The sequence below is a fragment of the Gopherus flavomarginatus genome, chromosome 12 (genome assembly GCF_025201925.1).
Source record: "Gopherus flavomarginatus isolate rGopFla2 chromosome 12, rGopFla2.mat.asm, whole genome shotgun sequence".
Taxonomy (NCBI): Eukaryota; Metazoa; Chordata; order Testudines; family Testudinidae; genus Gopherus; species Gopherus flavomarginatus.
Window position 1 is genome coordinate 1,886,175 of NC_066628.1, and position 25,313 is coordinate 1,911,487.

Genomic DNA, 25,313 nt, shown 5'->3' on the forward strand with positions numbered 1-25,313 from the left:
CCCCCTATGTCTCTCTGCTCCACCATCACCAGTCCACGCTGCTGCTGCTTCTCCTGCAGCTTTTCCTCGGGCTCTTGCTCTCTCTCACGGTCCTCTTGCTCTCTCGGGCTCTGCTCCCATCCCATCCGTCTCCGATCCCCTGATGGGGAACCCAATCGTGAAGACCCTCGTCTGATTGGGGACCAGACTCCCGGGGATGCCTGGCTGATGCTCCAGCTGCTCTCAGATCCTCTTGTAGCCCCATCTGGTCCAGGAATCTGCTCCTCAGAGCGGTCCTTCTCCTCCAACTGCACGATTAACTGTGCCTTGGTGAATTTCCCCATGCGTAACCCTCTCTTTGTGCACAGGATCACAATGTCCTTCTCAAGGAGATGGTGATAGGCCATCACTTCACCGTTCCCAAGTGGCTCTGGACTCACAGGCCTGTGTGCGCTTGGCTCCCCCATGGTTTCCAGGAAGAACCCCGGGTGTGCCAGCCCTTCTCGTGATCACCACCTCTTTGCCAGGGTCGAGCTGCAGACTCCTCCGCCCCTGGACTGCTCCTGCAATCCCCAGGGGAACCCTGCTACTGCAAAAATCCTTCTCTCTCCCAGGGTTGAATGGCAAGCTCCTCCGCCCCTGAGACTGCTCGCTGCAGTCCTCAGGGGGACCCCGTTACTCCAACAGTCCTTCTCGCTGGTCACACACTCCCAGAGGTTAACTGCCCCCTGAAACCGTCCCTCTCTGAGCCTTCAGCACGCCTGGTCCTCATTATCCCTCCTTTGTTTTACTGCTCCCCCGTCACTTACTGCAAGCAGCGCCATTCACGGGGTGCAGTACGTCCCACCGCTGCCACCAGCTGTCACGGAGTCACCGGGCGATGCTCCGGAACTGCTCCCCACCAAGCCAGGCAGGACTTTGGGGAGCCTCCTCTCCCTTAGAGCAGACTTGTTCAGGGCAAGAAGCTCCCACGGCTTCACCTCCTGGGTCTCTCCTAGGAGCATTCAGCATCCTCTGCCCCTCCGTGCGCTTCCCACAGCGAGCCCGCCCCAGCGGGGTCCTGGGGGGCCACAGGGTCCTGCACCCCCACTTGGCAGTCAGACGTGACTCTCAGCCAGCCAGTGACACAGAGGTTTATTCAATGACAGGAACAGGGTCTAACACAGAGCTTGTGAATACAGCGAACCAGACCCCTTGGCTGAGTCCATTCTGGGGGGCAGTGAGCCAGACCCCCATGTCTGCACTTCACTCCTCGTCCCCAGCCAGCTCCAGACTGAAAGCCCCTCCAGCCCCTCCTCTCTGCTCAGCCCCTTTCCCGGGCCAGGGGTCACCTGAGCTCTTTGTTTTCCCCCACCTGTAGCATCCCCTGGCAGGGGGAAAGGGCCCCGGCCATTAGTTGCCAGGAGACAGAGTGTCGGCCATTTATGTGCACTGGCCCCGTGCTCTGCAGCATTCTCACCCCCTTATCCCACCAGCTAGAGAGTTAAGAAATGCAAAGGGGAAACTGAGGCACCAACACTGTTCAGAGGAAACATAAAGAACATTGCCATTTCATCACAGTACCCCCAGCCAGGCAGCCCCCAGTGCTGTGAGCTTCCCCACAGCAGTGCCCCCAGCCGTGCACCTGTGACAAAGGGGGAATGTTCTTAGTGTTTTCTCTGAATACTGTGTGGGTGCCTCAGTTTCCCCTTCACAGTTCGTAAGTCTCTAGGTGGTGGGATAAGGGGGTGGGATTGTTGCGGAGCCCTAGAGGGCAGGTGTGATGGTGTCTGCACAGAGAATGACCGACACTCTGTCTCCTGGCCACTGATGGCCTAGACCCCTCCCCGGCAAGGTGCCAACGGAAGGGGTTGGGGACAAAGAGATCAGGTGCCTCCTGGCCTGGAAAAGAGACAAAGGCCGAGGAGGGGCTGGAGGGTTTCAGGCTGGAGCTGGCTGGGGAGATGAGGGGAAGTCCAGCACCGGGGTCTGGGCTCCCCACCCCCAAGGATGGACCTGACTGAGGGGTCCTGCTGTCTGTACCTGAAAGCTCCACTTGGGACTGTGTCCTGTCGGCTAATAAACCTCCTGTGTTTCTGGCTGGCTGAGTCGCGGGGGATCGCAGGAAGTGGGGGGTGCAGGGCCTTGTCTCCCCCATACTCTGTGACAGCACCCCAGTGCTGCAAGCTTCCACACAGCAGTGCCCCGGTATCTTGTTCCCTTCTCCAGGGGTCTGACTCCCTCCCCAGGCAGGCCTAGGACAGGGGTAAATGGGCAGGTCCCGGCCAGGCTGGGGGCAGGGAGCAGACGGGGGAGGGCGCTGGGGGCCGTGACCACCGTATACAAATACAGGCCTTGGACTTTGGCCCCCCTGTGCTGCGTGTCTGGGATGGGATTGGAGTGGGCAGCTGGGAGCCAGGACTCCTGGGTTCTATCCCAGCTCTGGCAGGGGAGTGGGGGCTGGTGGGTTAGAGCAGGGGCAGCTGGAAGCCAGGACTCCTGGGTTCTATCCCGGCTCTGGCAGGGGAGTGGGGGCTGGTGGGTTAGAGCAGGCGGGGCTGGGAGCCAGGACTCCTGGGTTCTCTCCCCGGCTCTGGGAGGGGAGTGGGGGCTGGTGGGTTAGAGCAGGTGGGGCTGGGGGCCAGGACTCCTGGGTTCTCTCCCTGGCCCTGGCAGGGGAGTGGGGGCTGGTGGGTTAGAGCAGGAGGGGGCTGGGAGCCAGGACTCCTGGGTTCTCTCCTGGCTCTGGGAGGGGAGTGGGGGCTGGTGGGTTAGAGCAAGGGGGGGCTGGGAGCCAGGACTCCTGGGTTCTCTCCCCGGCTCTGGGAGGGCAGTGGGGGCTGGTGGTTAGAGCAGGGGGGGCTGGGGGCCAGGACTCCTGGGTTCTCTCCCCGGCTCTGGGAGGGCAGTGGGGGCTGGTGGTTAGAGCAGGGGGGACTGGGGGCCAGGACTCCTGGGTTCTCTCCCCGGCTCGGAGGGGAGTGGGGGCTGGTGGTTAGAGCAGGGGGGACTGGGGGCCAGGACTCCTGGGTTCTCTCCCCGGCTCTGGGAGGGCAGTGGGGGCTGGTGGTTAGAGCAGGGGGGCTGGGAGCCAAGACTCCTGGGTTCTATCCTGGCTCCGGGAGGGCAGTGGGGGCTGGTGGTTAGAGCAGGGGGGGCTGGGGGCCAGGACTCCTGGGTTCTCTCCCTGGCTCTGGGAGGGCAGTGGGGGCTGGTGGTTAGAGCAGGGGGACTGGGGGCCAGGACTCCTGGGTTCTCTTCACACCCTCCTTTCTGGGAGCCGAAGCTGCCAGTTCTCAGGAAAGGCAGCGGGTGCCCCCCCCCCAGGTCTGCGGTTTGGCCCTGGGCCGGGGGCAGCTGGCGGCTGGCGCAGGAAGGCGGAAGTTTGTTTAGGGAGGGGAATTAATACCGGGGGGGGGCAGCCCCTTGTGTTTGCTGCCCATTTCCCGAAAGTCACCTGACTGGCTGGGCCCCCTCCTGCCCCCCCGCCTCCATGTGCCCCCACCTGCCCCCTGAGCCCCTTTCTGCCGCCCACCTCCTGACCCTGGTTCATGCCCCCTCCCAGCCCCCCCAAACTCCCCTCAGACACCCCCCCCGTCAGTTCCTGGCGGAACCGGCAGAGAGAGAACCCCCCCTCCCCCCCCGTTGCCCCACAGCTCCCCCACAACCTGCTGTCCCCGCCCTCATCCTGTACCCCCTCAATCCCCTCCCCCCAGCTCCCCCTCAACCCCCTCCCCCGCCCTCATCCTGTACCCCCTCAACCCCCTCCCCCCAGCTCCCCCACAACCCCCTCCCCGTCCTCATCCTGTACCCCCTCAACCCCCTCCCCCCAGCTCCCCCTCAACCCCCTCCCCCGCCCTCATCCTGTACCCCCTCAACCCCCTCCCCCCAGCTCCCACACAACCCCCTCCCCCGCCCTCATCCTGTACCCCCTCAATCCCCTCCCCCCAGCTCCCCCACAACCCCCTCCCCCGCCCTCATCCTGTACCCCCTCAATCCCCTCCCCCAGCTCCCCCACAACCCCCTCCCCCGCCCTCATCCTGTACCCCCTCAATCCCCTCCCCCCAGCTCCCACACAACCCCCTCCCCGTCCTCATCCTGTACCCCCTCAACCCCCTCCCCCCAGCTCCCACACAACCCCCTCCCCGTCCTCATCCTGTACCCCCTCAACGCCCTCCCCCCAGCTCCCCCACAACCCCCTCCCCCGCCCTCATCCTGTACCCCCTCAACGCCCTCCCCCCAGCTCCCCCACAACCCCCTCCCCCGCCCTCATCCTGTACCCCCTCAACCCCCTCCCCCCAGCTCCCCCTCAACCCCCTCCCCCCCTCATCCTGTACCCCTCAACCCCCTCCCCCAGCTCCCCCACAACCCCCTCCCCCGCCCTCATCCTGTACCCCCTCAACCCCCTCCCCCCAGCTCCCCCTCAACCCCCTCCCCCGCCCTCATCCTGTACCCACTCCACCGCCTCCCCCCCAGCTCCCCTCCCCCACAACCCCTGTCCCTCCCCCGCACCCCTCCCGCCCCCCAGCCCCGCCCGCGGGCAGCCGGGCTCGGCCAGACCCGGCTCGGCTCAGCCCCGGACGGACGCGCCGAGCGATGGGACCCGCAGCCCCGCTGCTCGCCTGGCTCCTGGCGCTGAGCCTCGGTGGGTCCCCCCGGCCCCCGACCGGCCCCCCCGGTCCCCCCACAACCCTCCTCGCCAGGCCCCCCCCAGCCCCCCATCCCCCCCACAACACCACCCCCCCGCAGCCCACCGGCTCCCCCCGCCCGGGCCCCCCTGCTCCCCCACAGCTCCCCCACAACCCGACCCCGCCCAGCCCCACAGCCCCCCACAACCTGGCCCCCAGCCAGCCCCACGCATGGGGTCCCCACGCCGCGCCCCCACCCCAGCCAGCCCTCTCCCACCCCTCCCAGCTCAGGGCCCCCAACCTGGCTCAACCCCCCATAACCCCCCCAGCCAGTCCCCCCCCGGGGCTCGGGCAGACGGGGTGGGGGGTAATTGGGGTGGGTCCTACACACATTGTCCCTGCCCGGCAGCTGGGTTTTTATGGGTCCCACACAAATGGCCGGGTGCCCCCCGGCGGGATTGGGGGGTATTTGGGGGGCTGCGAGGGGAGATGTGGGGGGGGGTCCCTGGCCTCGCCCTGATGCTCTCGTTCCCCCCAGGTGCGGCTGCCAGCGACACCCCGAGCTGTGACCCCCAGGCGGCGCTGATCGTGGGGGGCTCGGCCCGGGTGCAGCGCCAGGGGCAGATGCTGGTGTACCAGTGCCCCGCGGGGCAGTTCCCGTACCCCACCCCCATCCGGGAGTGCCGTTCCAACAGCCAGTGGAGCCCCCTGCGCGCCCCCAGCGGCCGCCCCCTCGCCAAGGCCGAGTGCAGAGGTGGGGGGCCGGGGGCAGAGGGGTCTGGGAGCTGGGGAGGGTCTGGGAGCCGGGGGAAGGCAGGGAGTTCTGGAAGGGTGTCTGGGGGCCATGGGGGGTGTGTAGGGGTCAGTGGGAGATGGCGGCCCTTTGGGGGTGTCTGGGGGCCGTGGGGGGTGTTTGGGTACCAGCGAGAGGCGGGGGGGAATCTGGGAGCCAGGTGGGGGTTCAGGTGCCAGGGTGAGGCAGGGGGATGTCTGGGGGTTGGGGGGGGTGTCTGCGTGCCGTGGGGGAAAGCGGGGGGCCGTGGGGGTGTCCAGGTGCCAGGGGGAGGTGGGGTGCTCGGGGGGAGGCTGGAGGGGATGTCTGGGTGCTGGGAGGTGTTGGAGGGCCATGGGGGGGCACCCAGAACAGACCATTCCCCTGTCCCCGCAGCGATCCAGTGCCCGGGCCCGCTGGAGTTCGACAACGGGCACTTCCACCCCCGCCAGCCACGCTACAACATCAGCCAGACGCTGACCTTCGAGTGCTTCGAGGGGTACACGCTGCGCGGCCCCCACAACCGCACCTGCCTGCCCAACGGGAAGTGGAGCGGGGGGACGGCCATCTGCGACGACGGAGGTGAGGGGGAGCCGAGCGCGCGGACATGCCCTGACACGGCCCTGACACGGTCTAACATGTCCTGGCACGCCCCCAACACAGGCTGACACACCCAGCCGTGCCCCAACACGGCCCTGACATAGGCTAATGTGCCCCCAATACAGGCTAACACAAGCTAGCACACCCCAGTGGAGGCTGACACACCCAGACATGGCCCCGACATGGGCTAACATGCCCCAGCAGGGGCCGACACGGGCTGACACCCCCTCTCCCTGCAGAGGGCCAGTGCCCGGACCCTGGCGTCCCCATCGGGGCGACGAAGGACGGGCAGCTCTACCGGGTGGAGGATCGGGTCCGGTACCGGTGTGGCCGGGGGCTCGTCATGTTCGGATCCAAAGAACGGACCTGCCAGGAGTCCGGCGCCTGGAGTGGGACACAACCGGAGTGTCGAGGTGATGGGATGGGGGGGGGTCGGGGGGGATGCAGGGGGGTCGGGGAGGGGGCGGCGCGGGGGGAGTGATCCCCAGTTTCTCAGCCCCCCCTCTCTTCCTGCCCCCCCAGACCCGTCCACCTACGACACCCCCGAGGAAGTGTCCTCCGCATTCATCGCCTCGCTCTCGGAGACCGTGGAGGTGGCTGATCCGAACCGGACCACCTGTGAGTCACGGGGGGGGGCGTTTGGTGAGGGGGTCGCCGGGGGGCTAGGGGAGGATCGCAGTTCGGGGACGGCTCAGCTAGGGGTGCTGGGGGACCGGGGGGAGGATTGCAGTTGAGCGGGGCTCGGCCAGGAGGGGTCACTGGGGGACTGGGGGAGGATTGCAGTTTGGAGGGGCTCGGCCAGGAGGGGTTGGGGGGCCAGGGGGAGGATCGCAATTCGGGAGGGGCTCAGACAGGAGGGTTGGAAAGAGAATCGCAGTTTGGGGGGGCTTAGCCAGCAGGGGTTGGGGGGCCGGGGGCAGGATCGCAGTTCGGGGGGGGCTTGGCCATGAGGGGTTGGGGGGCCGGGGGCAGGATTACAGTTGAGGGGGGGCAGCCTGCCTGAGTTGGGGGATCACAGGCCAGGGGGGCAGGAAGAGGGAGTTTGTAATGGGGGGGTCAGGATGGGCTCGGGGGGGCAGCAGGGAGGACGTGGCTGGGGAGGAGGTAGGGTGCACTGCTGGGGGGTGTGGGGTGCAGTGGGGGGGGCTCTGCTGGGGAAGGGGGGGTCCAGCCGCCCACTGACCCCCCCGCTCTCCGCAGCGGAGAACGTGAAGCGGAAGATCGTGATCGAGGCCGGCGGGTCCATGAACATTTACCTGGTGCTCGACGCCTCGGACAGCGTGGGGGAGGGGAACTTCTCCCGCGCCCGCGACGTCCTGGTCCAGCTCATCGAGAAGGTGGGGACCCCCCCCAAAACCCCAGGGACCCCCACCATCCCCTAGTGCCCAGCTGGCCCCATGGGAACCCCCAAAACCCCAGGGACCCCCACCATACCCTAGTGCCCACCTGCCCCATGGGAACCCCCAAAACCCCAGGGACCCCCACCATCCCCTAGTGCCCAGCTGGCCCCATGGGAACCCCCAAAACCCCAGGGACCCCCACCATCCCCTAGTGCCCACCTGGCCCCATGGGAACCCCCAAAACCCCAGGGACCCCCACCATTCCCTAGTGCCCACCTGGCTCCATGGGAACCACCAAATCCCCAGGGATCCCTACCATTCCCTAGTGCCCACCTGGCCCCATGGGAACCCCCAAAACCCCAGGGACCCCCACCATTCCCTAGTGCCCACCTGGCTCCATGGGAACCACCAAATCCCTGGGGACCCCCATCATCCCCTAGTGCCCACCTGGCTCCATAGGAACCACCAAATCCCCGGGGACCCCCACCATTCCCTACTGCCCACCTGGCTCCATGGGAACCCCCAAAGCCCCAGGGACCCCCACCATCCCCTAGTGCCCACCTGGCTCCATGGGAACCCCCAAAACCCCAGGGACCCCCACCATCCCCTAGTGCCCACCTGGCCCCATAGGAACCCCCAAAACCCCAGGGACCCCCACCATTCCCTAGTGCCCACCTGGCTCCATGGGAACCCCCAAATCCCCGGGGACACCCACCATCCCCTAGTGCCCACCTGGCCCCATGGGAACCCCCAAAACCCCAGGGACCCCCATCATCCCCTAGTGCCCACCTGGCTCCATGGGAACCCCCAAATCCCCGGGGACCCCCACCATCCCCTAGTGCCCACCTGGCCCCTTGGGAACCCCCAAAACCCCAGGGACCCCCACCATTCCCTAGTGCCCACCTGGCTCCATGGGAACCCCCAAAACCCCAGGGACCCCCACCATCCGCTAGTGCCCACCTGGCTCCATGGGAACCACCAAATCCCCGGGGACCCCCACCATTCCCTAGTGCCTACCTGGCTCCATGGGAACCCCCAAATCCCCGGGGACCCCCACCATCCCCTAGTGCCCACCTGGCCACTTGGGAACCCCCAAAACCCCAGGGACCCCCACCATTCCCTAGTGCCCACCTGGCTCCATGGGAACCCCCAAAACCCCAGGGATCCCCACCATTCCCTAGTGCCCACCTGGCTCCATGGGAACCACCAAATCCCCGGGGACCCCCACCATTCCCTAGTGCCCACCTGGCTCCATGGGAACCCCCAAAGCCCCAGGGACCCCCACCATCCCCTAGTGCCCACCTGGCTCCATGGGAACCCCCAAAACCCCAGGGACCCCCACCATCCCCTAGTGCCCACCTGGCCCCATGGGAACCCCCAAAACCCCAGGGACCCCCACCATTCCCTAGTGCCCACCTGGCTCCATGGGAACCCCCAAATCCCCGGGGACACCCACCATCCCCTAGTACCCACCTGGCCCCTTGGGAACCTCCAAAACCCCAGGGACCCCCACCATTCCCTAGTGCCCACCTGGCTCCATGGGAACCCCCAAAACCCCGGGGACCCCCACCATCCCCTAGTGCCCACCTGGCCCCATGGGAACCCCCAAAACCCCAGGGACCCCCACCATCCCCTAGTGCCCACCTGGCTCCATGGGAACCCCTAAAGCCCCAGGGATCCCCACCATCCCCTGGTGCCCACCTGGCCCCATGGGAACCCCCCCAAAACCCCAGGGACCCCCACCATTCCCTAGTGCCCACCTGGCTCCATGGGAACCCCCAAAACCCCAGGGACCCCCACCATCCCCTAGTGCCCACCTTGCCCCATGGGGACCCCCCAAACCCCGGGGATCCCCACCATCCCCTAGTGCCCACCTGGCCCCATGGGAACCCCTCAAAACCCCAGGGACCCCCACCATCCCCTAGTGCCCACCTGGCCCCATGGGAACCCCCAAAACCCCAGGGACTCGCAACATCCTCAAGCACCCACCTGGCCCCATGGGAACCCTCCCAAACCCCAGGGATCCCCAACATCCCCTAGAGCCCACCTGGCCCCACAGGAACCCCCCAAACTCTGGGGACCCCCAACATCCCCTAGTGCCCACCAGGCTCCACAGGAACCCCCCAAACTCTGGGGACCCCCAACATCCCCTAGTGCCCACCAGGCCCCATGGAAACCCCCCACCCCCTTGCCCCCCCATCGCCTAATGCCCATCTGGCCCCATGGGAACCCCCCGCCCCCCGAAAACCCAGCTCCTCGGGCACCCTGCAACCTTCACCAGCCACCCAAAGCCCCCAACAGCCTGGGCCTCCCCCAACCCCCCTCCTCGTATCCCCAATGCCAGCACCCCTGGGGCCTGTCAGCACCCCCAGACCTCTGGTACCCCTCACCCTCCCTGGGCACCCCCTTGGACCTCACAATCCCCAGCCCTCTGCCCCTGCACCCGGGGGGGCCGAGACACCTGCCCCATGCCCAGTGGGTGCCCCCGGCCTCCCTGCCCTGACGCTCGCCTTCCCCCCTAGATCTCCAGCTACGGGGTCTTTCCCCGCTACGGGGTCCTGACCTTCGCCACCGACCCCCACGTCGTGGTGAGCACCGTGAAAGCCGAGAGCAGCGACGCCGACTGGGTCAGCACCAAGCTGGGGGACCTGAAATACGAGAGTGAGTCCGGGGGCGGGGGGCTATCTGGGGGAGCTACCGGGGGGCTGCAGGGGGGCTCTGCGGGGGTCGCTGTGGGGGGCCCGGCCGCCCTGATCCCCCCTGTGCCCCCCCAGGCCACTCACTGCGCAGCGGCACCAACACCAAGGCCGCGCTGGAGGCCGTGCACAACATGATCATCGAGCAGGAGCAGGACGAGATTCGCAAGGGCCACAAGGTGGCGCCGGTCGCCAACTCCACCCGCCACGTGCTGGTCCTCATGACGGATGGTGAGACCCCCCTGTACCCACAAACCCCCTGTACCCCAAAACGCTGGAACCCCCAAACCTCAACTCCACCCGCCACGTGCTGGTCCTCATGACCGATGGTGAGACCCCCTGTACCCCCAAACGCTGGAACCCCCAAACCCCAACTCCACCCGCCACGTGCTGGTCCTCATGACCGATGGTGAGACCCCCTGTACCCCCTGTACCCCCAAACGCTGGAACCCCCAAACCTCAACTCCACCCGCCACGTGCTGGTCCTCATGACCGATGGTGAGACCCCCTGTACCCCCAAACGCTGGAACCCCCAAACCCCAACTCCACCCGCCACGTGCTGGTCCTCATGACGGATGGTGAGACCCCCCTGTACCCACAAACCCCCTGTACCCCAAAACGCTGGAACCCCCAAACCTCAACTCCACCCGCCACGTGCTGGTCCTCATGACCGATGGTGAGACTCCCTGTACCCCCAAACACTGGAACCCCCAAACCCCAACTCTACCCTCCACGTGCTGGTCCTCATGACCAATGGTGAGATCCCCCTGTACCCCCAAAGCCTGGAACCCCCAACCCCCCTGAACCTCCAAAGCCTGGAACCCCCAAACCCCAACTCCATCCGCCACGTGCTGGTTCTAATGACCGACGGTGAGATCCCCTTGTACCCCCAAACCCTGGAACCCCCAACCCCCCTGTACCCCCAAACCCCTACTCCACCCGCCACGTGCTGGTCCTCATGACCTACGGTGAGACCCCCCCTGTACCCCGAAACCCTGGAACCCCCAACCCCCCTGTACCCCCAAGCCCCAACTCCACTCGCCACGTGCTGGTCCTCATGACCGATGGTGAGACCCCCCCATACCCTCAAACTCCTCTGTACCCCCAAACCCTGGAACCCCCAACCCCCTGTACCCCCAAGCCCCAACTCCACTCATCACGTGCTGGTCCTCATGACCGATGGTGAGACCCTCTGTACCCCCAAACCCCTCTGTACCCCAAATCCCCTGTACCCCCAAGCCCCAACTCCACCCATAACGTGCTGATCCTCATGACCGATGGTGAGACCCTCCCGAACCTGCCTGTACCCCCAAACCCCCTGTACCCCCAAGCCCCAACTCCACCCGCCACGTGCTGGTCCTCATGACTGATGGTGAGACCTCCCTGTATCCCCAAACCCCTCTGTATCTCCAACCCCCCTGTACCCCTGAACCCCAACTCCACCTGCCCCGTGCTGGTCCTCATGACTGATGGTGAGACCCTAGTGAGGTTCGCCGGGGACATGGAGACCTGGGAGATGGGTCGGAAGCAAGAGGGAGTGTGGGCTGTAATGGCAGAGAGAAAGGAGGGTCAGGGCACAACTGGGAGGCAGGATCAAACCAGGATCTTAGCTGCCAAATGCGAGACGTCTGGGGAATAAGCAGGAAGAACTGGAAGTGCTAATCAATAAATACAGCTCTGACATCGCTGGCATCACCGACGCGTGGTGGGATAACACACACCGGAGCGCTGCTCAGGAAGGGCAGGCGGGGGAAAGGGAGGCGTTGCCTTATATATTAAAATGTGCACCCTTGGCCAGGAGACGGACGTGTTGAGAGTCTCTGGGTTAGGCTAAAAGGGGTAAGACACAAGGGTGATGTCCTGCTAGGCCTCTGCTACAGGCCACCTAACCGGGTGGAAGAGGTGGATGAGGCTTTTTTGAAACAACTAACAAAATCATCCAAAGCCCAAGATCTGGTGCTGATGGGGGACTTCAACTATCCAGACATATGTTGGGAAAATAACACCGCGGGGCACAGACTATCCAATAAGTTCCTGGACTGCATTGCAGACAACTTTTTATTGCAGAAGGTTGAAAAAGCTACTGGGGGGAAGCTGTTCTAGACTTGATTTTAACAAACAGGGAGGAACTCGGTGAGAATTTGAAAGTAGAAGGAAGCTTGGGTGAAAGTGATCATGAAATCATAGAGTTTGCAATTCTAAGGAAGGGTAGAAGGGAGGACAGCAAAATGGAGACAATGGATTTCAGGAAGGCGGATTTTGGTAAGCTCAGAGAGCTGATAGGTAAGGTCCCATGGGAATCAAGACTGAGGGGAAAAACAACTGAGGAGAGTTGGCAGTTTTTCAAAGGGACGCTATTAAGGGCCTAAAAGCAAGCTATTCCGCTGGGTAGGAAAAAGAGAAAATGTGGCAAAAGACCAGCTTGGCTTAACCACAAGATCTTGCATGACCTACAAAATAAAAAGGCGTCATATAAAAAATGGAAACTAGGTCAGATTACAAAGGATGAATATAGGCAAATAACACAGGAATGCAGAGGTAAGATTAGAAAGGCAAAGGCACAAAATGAGCTCAAACTAGCTATGGGAATAAAGGGAAACAAGAAGACTTTTTATCAATACATTAGAAGCAAGAGGAAGACCAAGGACAGGGTAGGCCCACAGCTCAGTGAGGAGGGGGAAACAGTAACGGGAGACTTGGAATTGGCAGAGATGCTCAATGACTTCTTTCTTTCAGTCTTCATCGAGAAGTCTGAAGGAATGTCTAACATAGTGAATGCTAATGGGAAGGGGGTAGGTTTAGAAGATAAAATAAAAAAAGAACAAGTAAAAAATCACTTAGAAAAGTTAGATGCCTGCAAGTCACCAGGGCCTGATGAAATGCATCCTAGAATACTCAAGGAGCTAACAGGGGAGGTATCTGAGCCTCTAGCTATTATCTTTGGGAAATCATGGGAGATGGGAGAGATTCCAGATGGCTGGAAAAGGGCAAATCTAGTGCCCAATTCTCAAAAGGGAAATAAAAACAACCCAGGGAACCACAGACCCGTGAGTTCAACTTCTGTGCCAGGGAAGCTAATGGAGCCAGTAATGAAGGAAATCATCTGCAAACACTTGGAGGGTGGTAAGGTGATAGGGAATAGCCAGCGTGGATTTGTAAAGAACAAATCGTGTCACACCAATCCGATAGCTTTCTCTGATGGGATAACGAGCCTTGTGGATAAGGGAGAAGCGGTGGATGTGATATACCTAGACTTTAGTAAGGCATTTGATACGGTCTCGCATGATATTCTTATAGATAAACTAGGAAAGTACAATTTAGATGGGGCTACTATAAGGTGGGTGCATAACTGGCTGGATAACCGTACTCAGAGAGTAGTTATTAATGGCTCCCAATCCTGCTGGAAAGGTATAACAAGTGGGGTTCTGCTGGGGTCTGTTTTGGGACCGGTTCTGTTCAATATCTTCATCAACGATTTAGATGTTGGCATAGAAAGTACGCTTATTAAGTTTGCGGACGATACCGAACTGGGAGGGATTGTAACTGCTTGAGGACAGGGTCAAAATTCAAAATGATCTGGGCAAATTGGAGAAATGGTCTGAGGTAAACAGGATGAAGTTCAATAAAGATAAATGCAAAGTGCTCCACTTAGGAAGGAACAATCAGTTTCACACATACAGAATGGGAGGAGACTGTCTAGGAAGGAGTATGGCAGAAAGAGATCTAGGGGTCATAGTGGACCACAAGCTAAATAGGAGTCAACAGTCTGATACTGTTGCAAAAAAATCAGACGTGATTCTGGGATGCATTAACAGGTGTGTTGTAAACAAGACTCGAGAAGTCATTCTTCCGCTTTACTCTGCGCTGGTTAGGCCTCAACTGGAGTATTGTGTCCAGTTCTGGGCACCGCATTTCAAGAAAGATGTGGAGAAATTGGAGAGGGTCCAGAGAAGAGCAACAAGAATGATTAAAGGTCTTGAGAACATGACCTATGAAGGAAGGCTGAAGGAATTGGGTTTGTTTAGTTTGGAAAAGAGAAGACTGAGAGGGGACATGATAGCAGTTTTCAGGTATCTAAAAGGGTGTCATCAGGAGGAGGGAGAAAACTGGTTCACCTTAGCCTCCAGTGATAGAACAAGAAGCAATGGGCTTAAACTGCAGCAAGGGAGATTTAGGTTGGACATTAGGAAAAAGTTCCTAACTGTCAGGGTAGTTAAACACTGGAATAAATTGCCTAGGGAGGTTGTGGAATCTCCATCTCTGGAGATATTTAAGAGTAGGTTAGATAAATGTCTATCAGGGATGGTCTAGACAGTATTTGGTCCTGGCATGAGGGCAGGGGACTGGACTTGATGACCTCTCGAGGTCCCTTCCAGCCCTAGAGTGTGAATCTATTACCCCCCTAATCCCCCTGTACCCCCAAACCCCTCTGTACCCCAAACCCCAACTCCACTCACCACATGCTGGTCCTCATGAGACCCCTGAACCCCCCAGAGCCCCTGTACCCCTGAACACCTCTCTAGCCTCCTGTGCCCTTCCCAGCCCCACTGAAGTCCCAACCCCTCCCACATCCCCCCCCACACTCCTTCACTCCAGGCAGCGCCTCAGCCTCCCACAGTGCCCAACCCCCATCCTCTGAGTCCCCTCCCCCATCTGCACCCCCAGCCCCCCTTACTCTCCCCTCCCCCCAGGGAACACCAACATGGGGGGCTCCCCGATGCCGGTGGTGAGGCAGATCCGGGAGCTCCTGAGCATCGGCCGGGACATCCGCAACCCCCGCGAGGATTACCTGGGTGAGGGGGCCGGGGGTGCTGGAGGAGTGGGGCAGGTCGTGGGGGGCCATGGAGTCGGCTGGGGAGTCAATAGGGAGTCTCTGGGGTGAGGGGTCTGGGAGGTTGGCAGGGGGGTCCATGGGGGGCTGTGGCGGAGAGGGCCGTGGGTTTGGAGAGGTGGGGGGGTTGGCCGTGGGGTCGACGGGGGGGTCCATGGGGAGCCATGGGGGTTGGGGCCATGGGGTCGGGGGGTGTTGGCAGGGAGTTCATGGGGGGCTGTGGGGCAGAGGGCTGTGGGCGTTGGGGCCATGGGGTTGGAGAGGTGGGGGGGGTTGGCCGTGGGGTCGACAGGGGGGTCCCTGGGGGGCCATGGGGGTTGGGGCCGTGGGGTCAGGGAGGTGGGGGGGTGTTGGCAGGGGGGTTCATGAGGGGCTGTGGGGGAGAGGGCCGTGGGGGTTGGGGCCGTGAGGTCGTGGAGGGGGATTGGCTGTGGGGTCGGCGGGGAAGTCCATGGGGGACAGGGCCGCGGGGGTTGGGGCCGTGGGGTCGGCGGGCGGCTGCACGGCGGCCCCACAGCCCGGCTCCCCCCCCCAGATATCTACGTGTTCGGGATCGGGGCCATGGTGAACGCCGAGAACATCGCCGAGTTGGCCTCCAAGAAGAGTGGCGAGAAACACGTCTTCCATATGCAGGACATCAGGGACCTGCAGAAGGCCTTCCACGACATGATCGGTACCGGGAACCCCGGCTCCCCGCCCCCCTGCCCCGCGAACCCCGGCGTCCGGCGCCCCACTGCCCCGCGAACCCCGGCGTCCGGCGCCCCCCTGCCCCGCGAACCCCGGCGTCCTGCGCCCCGCCCCCCTGCCCCGCGAACCCCGGCGCCCCACTGCCCCACGAACCCTGACGTCCGGCTCCTCGCCCCCCTGCCCCGCGAACCCCGGCGTCCGGTGCCCCACTGCCCCACGAACCCTGACGTCCGGCGCCCCGCCCCCCTGCCCCGCGAACCCCGGTGTCCGGCTCCCCACCCCCCTGCCCATGAACCCTGACGTCCGGCGCCCCACCCTCCTGCCCCGCGAACCCCGGCGTCCGGCGCCCCACTGCCCCACGAACCCTGACATCCGGCGCCCCGCCCCCTGCCCCGCAAACCCCGGCGTCCGGCGCCCCACTGCCCCATGAACCCTGACGTCCGGCGCCCCGCCCCCCTGCCCCGCGAACCCCGGTGTCCGGCTCCCCACCCCCCTGCCCATGAACCCTGGCATCTGGCTCTCTGCCCCCCTGCCCACGAACCCTGGGAACCCCGGCGTCCGGCACACCCCTGCCCCGCGAACCCCGGCGTCCGGCGCCCCCCCCCGCCGCGCGAACCCCGGCGTCCGGCGCCCCACTGCCCCGCGAACCCCGGCGTCCGGCGCCCCACTGCCCCGCGAACCCCGGCGTCTGGCGCCCCACTGCCCCGCGAACCCTGGCGTCCGGCGCCCCACTGCCCCGCGAACCCCGGCGTCTGGCGCCCCGCCCCGCGAACCCCGGCGTCTGGCGCCCCACTGCCCCACGAACCCTGACGTCCGGCGCCCCGCTCCCCTGCCCCGCGAACCCCGGTGTCCGGCTCCCCACCCCCCTGCCCATGAACCCTGGCGTCTGGCTCTCTGCCCCCCTGCCCACGAACCCTGGGAACCCTGGCGTCCGGCACACCCCTGCCCCCGTGAACCCCGGCGTCCGGCCCCCCGCCAACCCTGGCTCCCCACCCCCCACGAGTTTGGGAACCCCGGCGTCCAGCTCCCCCTCCCTGCAAACCCCAGTATCCAGCTCCCTAACCCCCACCTCCCCGCAAACCCCGGCATCCAGCTCCCCACCCCTACTCTAACCCACCAGCCCCCACTTCCCTCCCCGAGCCGGGAGAGAACCCAGGTGTCCAGGCTCCCAGCCCCCCCTCACTCTAACCACCAGCCCCCAGTCCCCTCCCCGAGCCGGGAGAGAACCCAGGTGTCCAGCCCCCCAGCCCCCCCCCAACCACCAGCCCCCTTCCTGAGCTGGGAGAGAACCCAGGTGTCTGGGCTCCCAGCCCCCCCTCACTCTAACCACCAGCCCCCAGTCCCCTCCCCGAGCTGGGAGAGAACCCAGGAGTCCTGACCCTGTGTCTGCCCCCAGACGAGAGCGAGACGCTGAGCATGTGCGGCCTGGGCTGGGCGCACGAGGAGGCCGACGACTACCAGAGAAACCCCTGGCACGTCAGCATCAAAATCGCCGTGAGTGGGGCTGGGAGGGGAGGGGGCACACGGGGGAGATGGGGGTGGGAGGGGGTGCAGGGCACAGGGGAGCTGGGAGGGGAGGGGTGGGGGCTTGGGGTGTGGGGTGCAGGAGGCTGGGAGCGGAGGGGGCACACGGGGGGCTGGAGTTGGGAGGGGGTGCAGGGCACAGGGGAGCTGGGAGGGGAGGGGTGGAGGCTTGGGGTGTGGGGTGCAGGAGGATGGGGGAGGGGGCACACGGGGGGCTGGAGGTGGGAGGAGGTGCGGGGCACAGGGGAGCTGGGAGGGGAGGGGGCACACGGGGGAGATGGGGGTGAGGTGCAGGGGGCTGGAGGTGGGAGGGGGTGCGGGGCACAGGGGAGCTGGGAGGGGAGGGGGCACACGGGGGAGATGGGGGTGGGGTGCAGGGGGCTGGAGGTGGGAGGGGGTGCGGGGCACAGGGCAGCTGGGAGGGGAGGGGGCACACGGGGGAGATGGGGGTGGGGTGCAGGGGGCTGGAGGTGGGAGGGGGTGCGGGGCACAGGGGAGCTGGGAGGGGAGGGGGCACACGGGAGAGATGGGGGTGGGGTGCAGGGGGCTGGAGGTGGGAGGGGGTGCGGGGCACAGGGGAGCTGGGAGGGGAGGGGGCACACGGGGGAGATGGGGGTGGGGTGCAGGGGGCTGGAGGTGGGAGGGGGTGCGGGGCACAGGGGAGCTGGGAGGGGAGGGGCACACGGGGGAGATGGGGGTGGGGTGCAGGGGGCTGGAGGTGGGAGGGGGTGCGGGGCACAGGGGAGCTGGGAGGGGAGGGGGCACACGGGGGAGATGGGGGTGGGGTGCAGGGGGCTGGAGGTGGGAGGGGGTGCGGGGCGCAGGGGAGCTGGGAGGGGAGGGGCACACGGGGGAGATGGGGGTGGGGTGCAGGGGGCTGGAGGTGGGAGGGGGTGCGGGGCGCAGGGGAGCTGGGAGGGGAGGGGGCACACGGGGGAGATGGGGGTGGGGTGCAGGGGGCTGGAGGTGGGAGGGGGTGCGGGGCGCAGGGGAGGTGGGAGGGGAGGGGGCACACGGGGGAGATGGGGGGTGGGGTGCAGGGGGCTGGAGGTGGGAGGGGGTGCGGGGCACAGGGGAGCTGGGAGGGGAGGGGGCACACGGGGGAGATGGGGGTGGGGTGCAGGGGGCTGGAGGTGGGAGGGGGTGCGGGTCACAGGGGAGCTGGGAGGGGAGGGGGCACACGGGGGAGATGGGGGTGGGGTGCAGGGGGCTGGAGGTGGGAGGGGGTGCGGGGCACAGGGGAGCTGGGAGGGGAGGGGGCACACGGGGGAGATGGGGGTGGGGTGCAGGGGGCTGGAGGTGGGAGGGGGTGCAGGGCACAGGGCAGCTGGGAGGGGAGGGGGCACACGGGGGAGATGGGGGTGAGGTGCAGGGGGCTGGAGGTGGGAGGGGGTGCGGGGCACAGGGGAGCTGGGAGGGGAGGGGGCACACGGGGGAGATGAGGGTGGGGTGCAGGGGGCTGGAGGTGGGAGGGGGTGCGGGGCACAGGGGAGCTGGGCGGGGAGGGGGCACACGGGAGATGGGGGTGAGGTGCAGGGGGCTGGAGGTGGGAGGGGGTGCGGGGCACAGGGGAGCTGGGAGGGGAGGGGGCACACGGGGGAGATGGGGGTGGGGTGCAGGGGGCTGGAGGTGGGAGGGGGTGCGGGGCACAGGGGAGCTGGGAGGGGAGGGGGCACACGGGGGAGATGGGGGTGGGGTGCAGGGGGCTGGAGGTGGGAGGGGGTGCGGGGCACAGGGCAGCTGGGAGGGGAGGGGGCACACGGGGGAGATGGGGGTGGGGTGCAGGGGGCTGGAGGTGGGAGGGGGTGCGGGGCACACAGGGGAGATGGGGGTGGGGTGCAGGGGGCTGGAGGTGGGAGGGGGTGCGGGGCACAGGGGAGCTGGGAGGGGAGGGGGCACACGGGGGAGATGGGGGTGGGGTGCAGGGGGCTGGAGGTGGGAGGGGGTGCGGGGCACAGGGGAGCTGGGAGGGGAGGGGGCACACGGGGGAGATGGGGGTGGGGTGCAGGGGGCTGGAGGTGGGAGGGGGTGCGGGGCACAGGGGAGCTGGGAGGGGAGGGGGCACAGAGGGGAGATGGGGGTGGGGTGCAGGGGGCTGGAGGTGGGAGGGGGTGCGGGGCACAGGGGAGCTGGGAGGGGAGGGGGCACACGGGGGAGAGGGGGGTGGGGTGCAGGGGGCTGGAGGTGGGAGGGGGTGCGGGGCACAGGGGAGCTGGGAGGGGAGGGGGCACACGGGGGAGATGGGGGTGGGGTGCAGGGGGCTGGAGGTGGGAGGGGGTGCGGGGCACAGGGGAGCTGGGAGGGGAGGGGGCACACGGGGGAGATGGGGGTGGGGTGCAGGGGGCTGGAGGTGGGAGGGGGTGCGGGGCACAGGGGAGCTGGGAGGGGAGGGGGCACACGGGAGATGGGGGTGAGGTGCAGGGGGCTGGAGGTGGGAGGGGGTGCAGGGCACAGGGCAGCTGGGAGGGGAGGGGGCACACGGGGGAGATGGGGGTGGGGTGCAGGGGGCTGGAGGTGGGAGGGGGTGCGGGGCACAGGGGAGCTGGGAGGGGAGGGGGCACACGGGGGAGATGGGGGTGGGGTGCAGGGGGCTGGAGGTGGGAGGGTGAGTGCGGGGCACAGGGGAGCTGGGAGGGGAGGGGGCACACGGGAGATGGGGGTGGGGTGCAGGGGGCTGGAGGTGGGAGGGGGTGCAGGGCACAGGGGAGCTGGGAGGGGAGGGGAGGGGGCACAGAGGGGAGATGGGGGTGGGGTGCAGGGGGCTGGAGGTGGGAGGGGGTGCGGGGCTCAGGGGAGCTGGGAGGGGAGGGGGCACACGGGGGAGATGGGGGTGGGGTGCAGGGGGCTGGAGGTGGGAGGGGGTGCGGGGCACAGGGGAGCTGGGAGGGGAGGGGGCACAGAGGGGAGATGGGGGTGGGGTGCAGGGGGCTGGAGGTGGGAGGGGGTGCGGGGCACAGGGGAGCTGGGAGGGGAGGGGGCACACGGGGGAGATGGGGGTGGGGTGCAGGGGCTGGAGGTGGGAGGGGGTGCGGGGCACAGGGGAGCTGGGAGGGGAGGGGGCACACGGGGGAGATGGGGGTGGGGTGCAGGGGGCTGGAGGTGGGAGGGGGTGCGGGGCACAGGGGAGCTGGGAGGGGAGGGGGCACACGGGGGAGATGGGGGTGGGGTGCAGGGGGCTGGAGGTGGGAGGGGGTGCGGGGCACAGGGGAGCTGGGAGGGGAGGGGGCACACGGGGGAGATGGGGGTGGGGTGCAGGGGGCTGGAGGTGGGAGGGGGTGCGGGGCGCAGGGGAGGTGGGAGGGGAGGGGGCACACGGGGGAGATGAGGGTGGGGTGCAGGGGGCTGGAGGTGGGAGGGGGTGCGGGGCGCAGGGGAGCTGGGAGGGGAGGGGGCACACGGGGGAGATGGGGGTGGGTGCAGGGGGCTGGAGGTGGGAGGGGGTGCGGGGCACAGGGGAGGTGGGAGGGGAGGGGGCACACGGGGGAGATGAGGGTGGGGTGCAGGGGGCTGGAGGTGGGAGGGGGTGCGGGGCACAGGGGAGCTGGGAGGGGAGGGGGCACACGGGGGAGATGGGGGTGGGGTGCAGGGGGCTGGAGGTGGGAGGGGGTGCGGGGCACAGGGGAGCTGGGCGGGGAGGGGGCACACGGGGGAGATGGGGTGGGGTGCAGGGGGCTGGAGGTGGGAGGGGGTGCGGGGCACAGGGGAGCTGGGAGGGGAGGGGGCACACGGGGAGATGGGGGTGGGGTGCAGGGGGCTGGAGGTGGGAGCGGGGTGCGGGGCACAGGGGAGCTGGGAGGGGAGGGGGCACACGGGGGAGATGGGGGTGGGGTGCAGGGGGCTGGAGGTGGGAGGGGGTGCGGGGCGCAGGGGAGGTGGGAGGGGAGGGGGCACACGGGGAGATGAGGGTGGGTGCAGGGGGCTGGAGGTGGGAGGGGGTGCGGGGCACAGGGGAGCTGGGCGGGGAGGGGCACACGGGGAGATGGGGTGGGGTGCAGGGGGCTGGAGGTGGGGAGGGGGTGCGGGGCACAGGGGAGCTGGGCGGGGAGGGGGCACACGGGGGAGATGGGGGTGGGTGCAGGGGGCTGGAGGTGTGGAGGGGGTGCAGGGCACAGGGAGCTGGGAGGGGAGGGGGCACACGGGGGAGATGGGGGTGGGGTGCAGGGGGCTGGAGGTGGGAGGGGCGTGCGGGGCACAGGGGAGCTGGAGGGAGGGGGCACACGGGGGCGATGGGGGTGGGGTGCAGGGGGCTGGAGGTGGAGGGGGTGCGGGGCGCAGGGGAGGTGGGAGGGGAGGGGGCACACGGGGGAGATGAGGGTGGGGTGCAGGGGGCTGGAGGTGGGAGGGGGTGCGGGGCGCAGGGGAGCTGGGCGGGGAGGGGGCACACGGGGGAGATGGGGGTGGGGTGCAGGGGGCTGGAGGTGGGAGGGGGTGCGGGGCACAGGGGAGCTGGGCGGGGAGGGGGCACACGGGGGAGATGGGGGTGGGGTGCAGGGGGCTGGAGGTGGGAGGGGGTGCGGGGCACAGGGGAGCTGGGAGGGGAGGGGGCACACGGGGGAGATGGGGGTGGGGTGCAGGGGGCTGGAGGTGGGAGGGGGTGCGGGGCACAGGGGAGCTGGGAGGGGAGGGGGCACACGGGGGAGATGGGGGTGGGGTGCAGGGGGCTGGAGGTGGGAGGGGGTGCGGGGCGCAGGGGAGGTGGGAGGGGAGGGGGCACACGGGGGAGATGAGGGTGGGGTGCAGGGGGCTGGAGGTGGGAGGGGGTGCGGGGCACAGGGGAGCTGGGAGGGGAGGGGGCACACGGGGGAGAGGGGGGTGGGGTGCAGGGGGCTGGAGGTGGGAGGGGGGGCGGGGCACAGGGGAGCTGGGAGGGGAGGGGGCACACGGGGAGATGGGGGTGGGGTGCAGGGGGCTGGAGGGTGGGAGGGGGTGCGGGGCACAGGGGAGCTGGGAGGGGAGGGGGCACACGGGGGAGATGGGGGTGGGGTGCAGGGGGCTGGAGGTGGGAGGGGGGTGCGGGGCACAGGGGAGCTGGGATGGGGAGGGGGCACACGGGGGAGATGGGGGTGCAGGTGCAGGGGGCTGGAGGTGGGAGGGGGTGCGGGGCACAGGGGAGCTGGGAGGGGAGGGGTGGGGGTTGGGGTGTGGGGTGCAGGGGGCTGGCAGGGGGGACATGGGGCTCTGGGGAAGAAGGGACTGGAGATGACGGGTGGGTGGGGAAGGGCAGGGGGGGGAGGGGGAACTGGGGGCTTTGGGGGGCCAGGGGGAGCCCCCCGCTCATGCTGGGGTCTTGGAGCCACATGGCACCTGCTACCCATCTGCTGGAGACACGCGCTGGGTCCCCCCCAGCCCCCCAGCAGGGACCCCGACCTCAGCCCCTCCTACCCCGGCCGCTCTCCCCACACGCCCCCCTGTGCCTCCGGCCTCGGCCGCTCCTGCCCCAGACCCGTCTCCCCACACGCCCCCCCCAGTGCCCCCGGCCTCGGCCGCTCCTGCCCCAGACCCGTCTCCCCACACGCCCCCCCAGTGCCCCCGGCCTCGGACCCTCTTACCCCAGACCCGTCTCCCCACACGCCCCCCCAGTGCCCCCGGCCTCGGACCCTCTTACCCCAGACCCGTCTCCCCACACGCCCCCCCCAGTGCCCCCGGCCTCGGCTCCTCCTACCCCGGCCGCTCTCCCCACACGCCCCCCCCAGTGCCCCCGGCCTCAGCCCCTCCTGCCCCAGACCCGTCTCCCCACACGCCCCCCCCAGTGCCCCCGGCCTCGGCCCCTCCTACCCCGGCCGCTCTCCCCACACGCCCCCCAGTGCCCCCGGCCTCGGCTCCTCCTACCCCGGCCGCTCTCCCCACACGCCCCCCCAGTGCCCCCGGCCTCGGCCCCTCCTACCCCGGCCGCTCTCCCCACACGCCCCCCAGTGCCCCCGGCCTCGGCTCCTCCTACCCCGGCCGCTCTCCCCACACGCCCCCCCTGTGCCCCCGGCCTCGGACCCTCGTGCCCCTGACCCGTCTCCCCACACACACCCCCAGTGCCCCCGGCCTTGGCCCCTCCTACCCCGGCTGCTCTCCCCACACGCCCCCCAGTGCCCCCGGCCTCGGCTCCTCCTACCCCGGCCGCTCTCCCCACACACACCCCCAGTGCCCCCGGCCTCTCCTACCCCGGCCACTCTCCCCACATGACCCCCCAACAGGGACCCCCGCCTCAGCCCCTCCTACCCCGGCCGCTCTCCCCACACACCCCCAGTGCCCCCGGCCTCGGCCCCTCCTACCCTAGGCCCATCTCCCCACACGCCCCCGCAGTGCCCCCCAGCAGGGACCCCAACCTCAGCCCCTCCTACCCCGGCCGCTCTCCGCACACACACCCCCAGTGCCCCCGGCCTCGGCCCCTCCTGCCCCAGACCCGTCTCCCCACACACACCCCAGTGCCCCCGGCCTCGGCCGCTCCTGCCCCAGACCCGTCTCCCCACACGCCCCCCCCAGTGCCCCGGCCTCGGCCCCTCCTGCCCCAGACCCGTCTCCCCACACACACCCCCAGTGCCCCCGGCCTCGGCCGCTCCTGCCCCAGACCCGTCTCCCCACACGCCCCCCCAGTGCCCCCGGCCTCGGCCGCTCCTGCCCCAGACCCGTCTCCCCACACGCCCCCCCAGTGCCCCCGGCCTCGGCCGCTCCTGCCCCAGACCCGTCTCCCCACACGCCCCCCCCAGTGCCCCCGGCCTCGGCCGCTCCTGCCCCAGACCCGTCTCCCCCCACGCCCCCCCCAGTGCCCCTGGCCTCGGCCCCTCCTACCCCAGCCGCTCTCCCCACACGACCCCCTAGTGCCCCCGGCCTCGGCCCCTCCTACCCCGGCCGCTCTCTGCACACACACCCCCAGTGCCCCCGGCCTCGGCCGCTCCTGCCCCAGACCCGTCTCCCCACACGCCCCCCCAGTACCCCCGGCCTCGGCCCCTCCTGCCCCAGACCCGTCTCCCCACACACACCCTTGTGCCACTGGCCTCGGCCCCTCCTACCACAGACCCGTCTCCCCACACGCCCCCCCAGTGCCCCCGGCCTCGGCCCCGGCCCCTCCTACCCCGGGCCTGTCTCCCCACACACACCCCCTGTGCCCCCGGCCTCGATCCCCTCCTACCCCGGGCCAATCTCCCCACATGCCCCCCCAGCAGGGACCCTGGCCTCAGTGCCTCCTACCCCAGCCGCTCTCCCCACACGCCCCCCCCAGCAGGGACCCTAACCCGTCTCCCCACGCGCCCCCCTCTCCGCAGCGCCCTGGGAAGGGGCTGGAGTCCTGCAAGGGGGCCCTGATCTCCGAGTACTTCGTGCTCACGGCCGCCCACTGCTTCAACATCGACGACCAGGCCCACTGGATCACCGTGGACGTGGGTGAGCCGGACGCCGGGGTTCTTTGCCTGGCCCGGGAGTGGAGCCCGGACTCCTGGGTTCTCTGCCTGGCCTGGGAGGGCAGTGGGGGCTGGTGGGTCAGAGCAGGGGGGGCTGGGAGCCAGGATGCCTAGGTTCTCTCCTGGCTCTGGGGGGGCGGAGGGGGCTGCGAGCAGGGGCTGGCGCCGGACGCCTGGGTTCTCTCCCCGGCTCTGGGAGGGGAGTGGGGGCTGGTGGGTTAGAGCGAGGGGCGGGGGGCTGGGAGCCAGGACGCCTGGGTTCTCTCCCGGCTCTGGGGGGGCGGGCGGTGCTGCGAGCAGGGGCTGGTGCCGGACGCCTGGGTTCTCTCCTGGCTCTGGGAGGGGAGTGGGGGCTGGTGGTTAGAGCGGGGGGGCTCGGAGCCAGGACTCCTGGGTTCTCTCCCTGGCTCTGGGAGGGCAGTGGGGGCTGGTGGTTAGAGCAGGGGGGGCTGGGAGCCAGGACTCCTGGGTTCTCTCCTGGCTCTGGGAGGGGAGTGGGGGCTGGTGGTTAGAGCAGGGGGGGCTGGGAGCCAGGACTCCTGGGTTCTCTCCTGGCTCTGGGAGGGGAGTGGGGGCTGGTGTGTTAGAGCAGGGGGGGCTGGGAGCCAGGACTCCTGGGTTCTCTCCCGGCTCTGGGGGGGGTGGGTGCTGCGAGCAGGGGCTGGCACCGGACGCCTGGGTTCTGCGCAGGGAAGTCGAGCTCGGCGAACCGGGTGGAGAGGCTCTGGAGTCACCCCCAGTACAACATCGGGAAGCTCCGGGGCGCCGGGATCCCCGAGTTCTACGACTACGACGTGGCCCTGGTCAAACTCACCACCAAGGTCAAGTTCTCCTTCAACGCCCGGTGAGTGGGGGTCCCGGGCCCCTCCCCCGCCAGCCCCCCAGCCGC

The 25,313-nt window shown here is 67.9% G+C and overlaps 1 protein-coding gene across 1 annotated transcript in view; it reads left to right on the forward strand.

The window, feature by feature from the left end:
* LOC127033095 (uncharacterized) overlaps positions 1-25,313 on the forward strand; it is a 45,924-nt gene that overhangs the window by 15,394 nt on the left and 5,217 nt on the right. The window contains exons 20-33 of the mRNA XM_050920898.1: positions 4,487-4,603; positions 5,125-5,340; positions 5,755-5,940; positions 6,198-6,371; positions 6,481-6,576; positions 7,159-7,295; positions 9,821-9,959; positions 10,073-10,131; positions 10,420-10,492; positions 14,686-14,787; positions 15,361-15,498; positions 16,909-17,006; positions 24,290-24,407; positions 25,115-25,268. Coding sequence (XP_050776855.1) covers positions 4,487-4,603; positions 5,125-5,340; positions 5,755-5,940; positions 6,198-6,371; positions 6,481-6,576; positions 7,159-7,295; positions 9,821-9,959; positions 10,073-10,131; positions 10,420-10,492; positions 14,686-14,787; positions 15,361-15,498; positions 16,909-17,006; positions 24,290-24,407; positions 25,115-25,268 — 1,807 coding nt within the window. The remainder of the gene's footprint in view (positions 1-4,486; positions 4,604-5,124; positions 5,341-5,754; positions 5,941-6,197; positions 6,372-6,480; positions 6,577-7,158; positions 7,296-9,820; positions 9,960-10,072; positions 10,132-10,419; positions 10,493-14,685; positions 14,788-15,360; positions 15,499-16,908; positions 17,007-24,289; positions 24,408-25,114; positions 25,269-25,313) is intronic.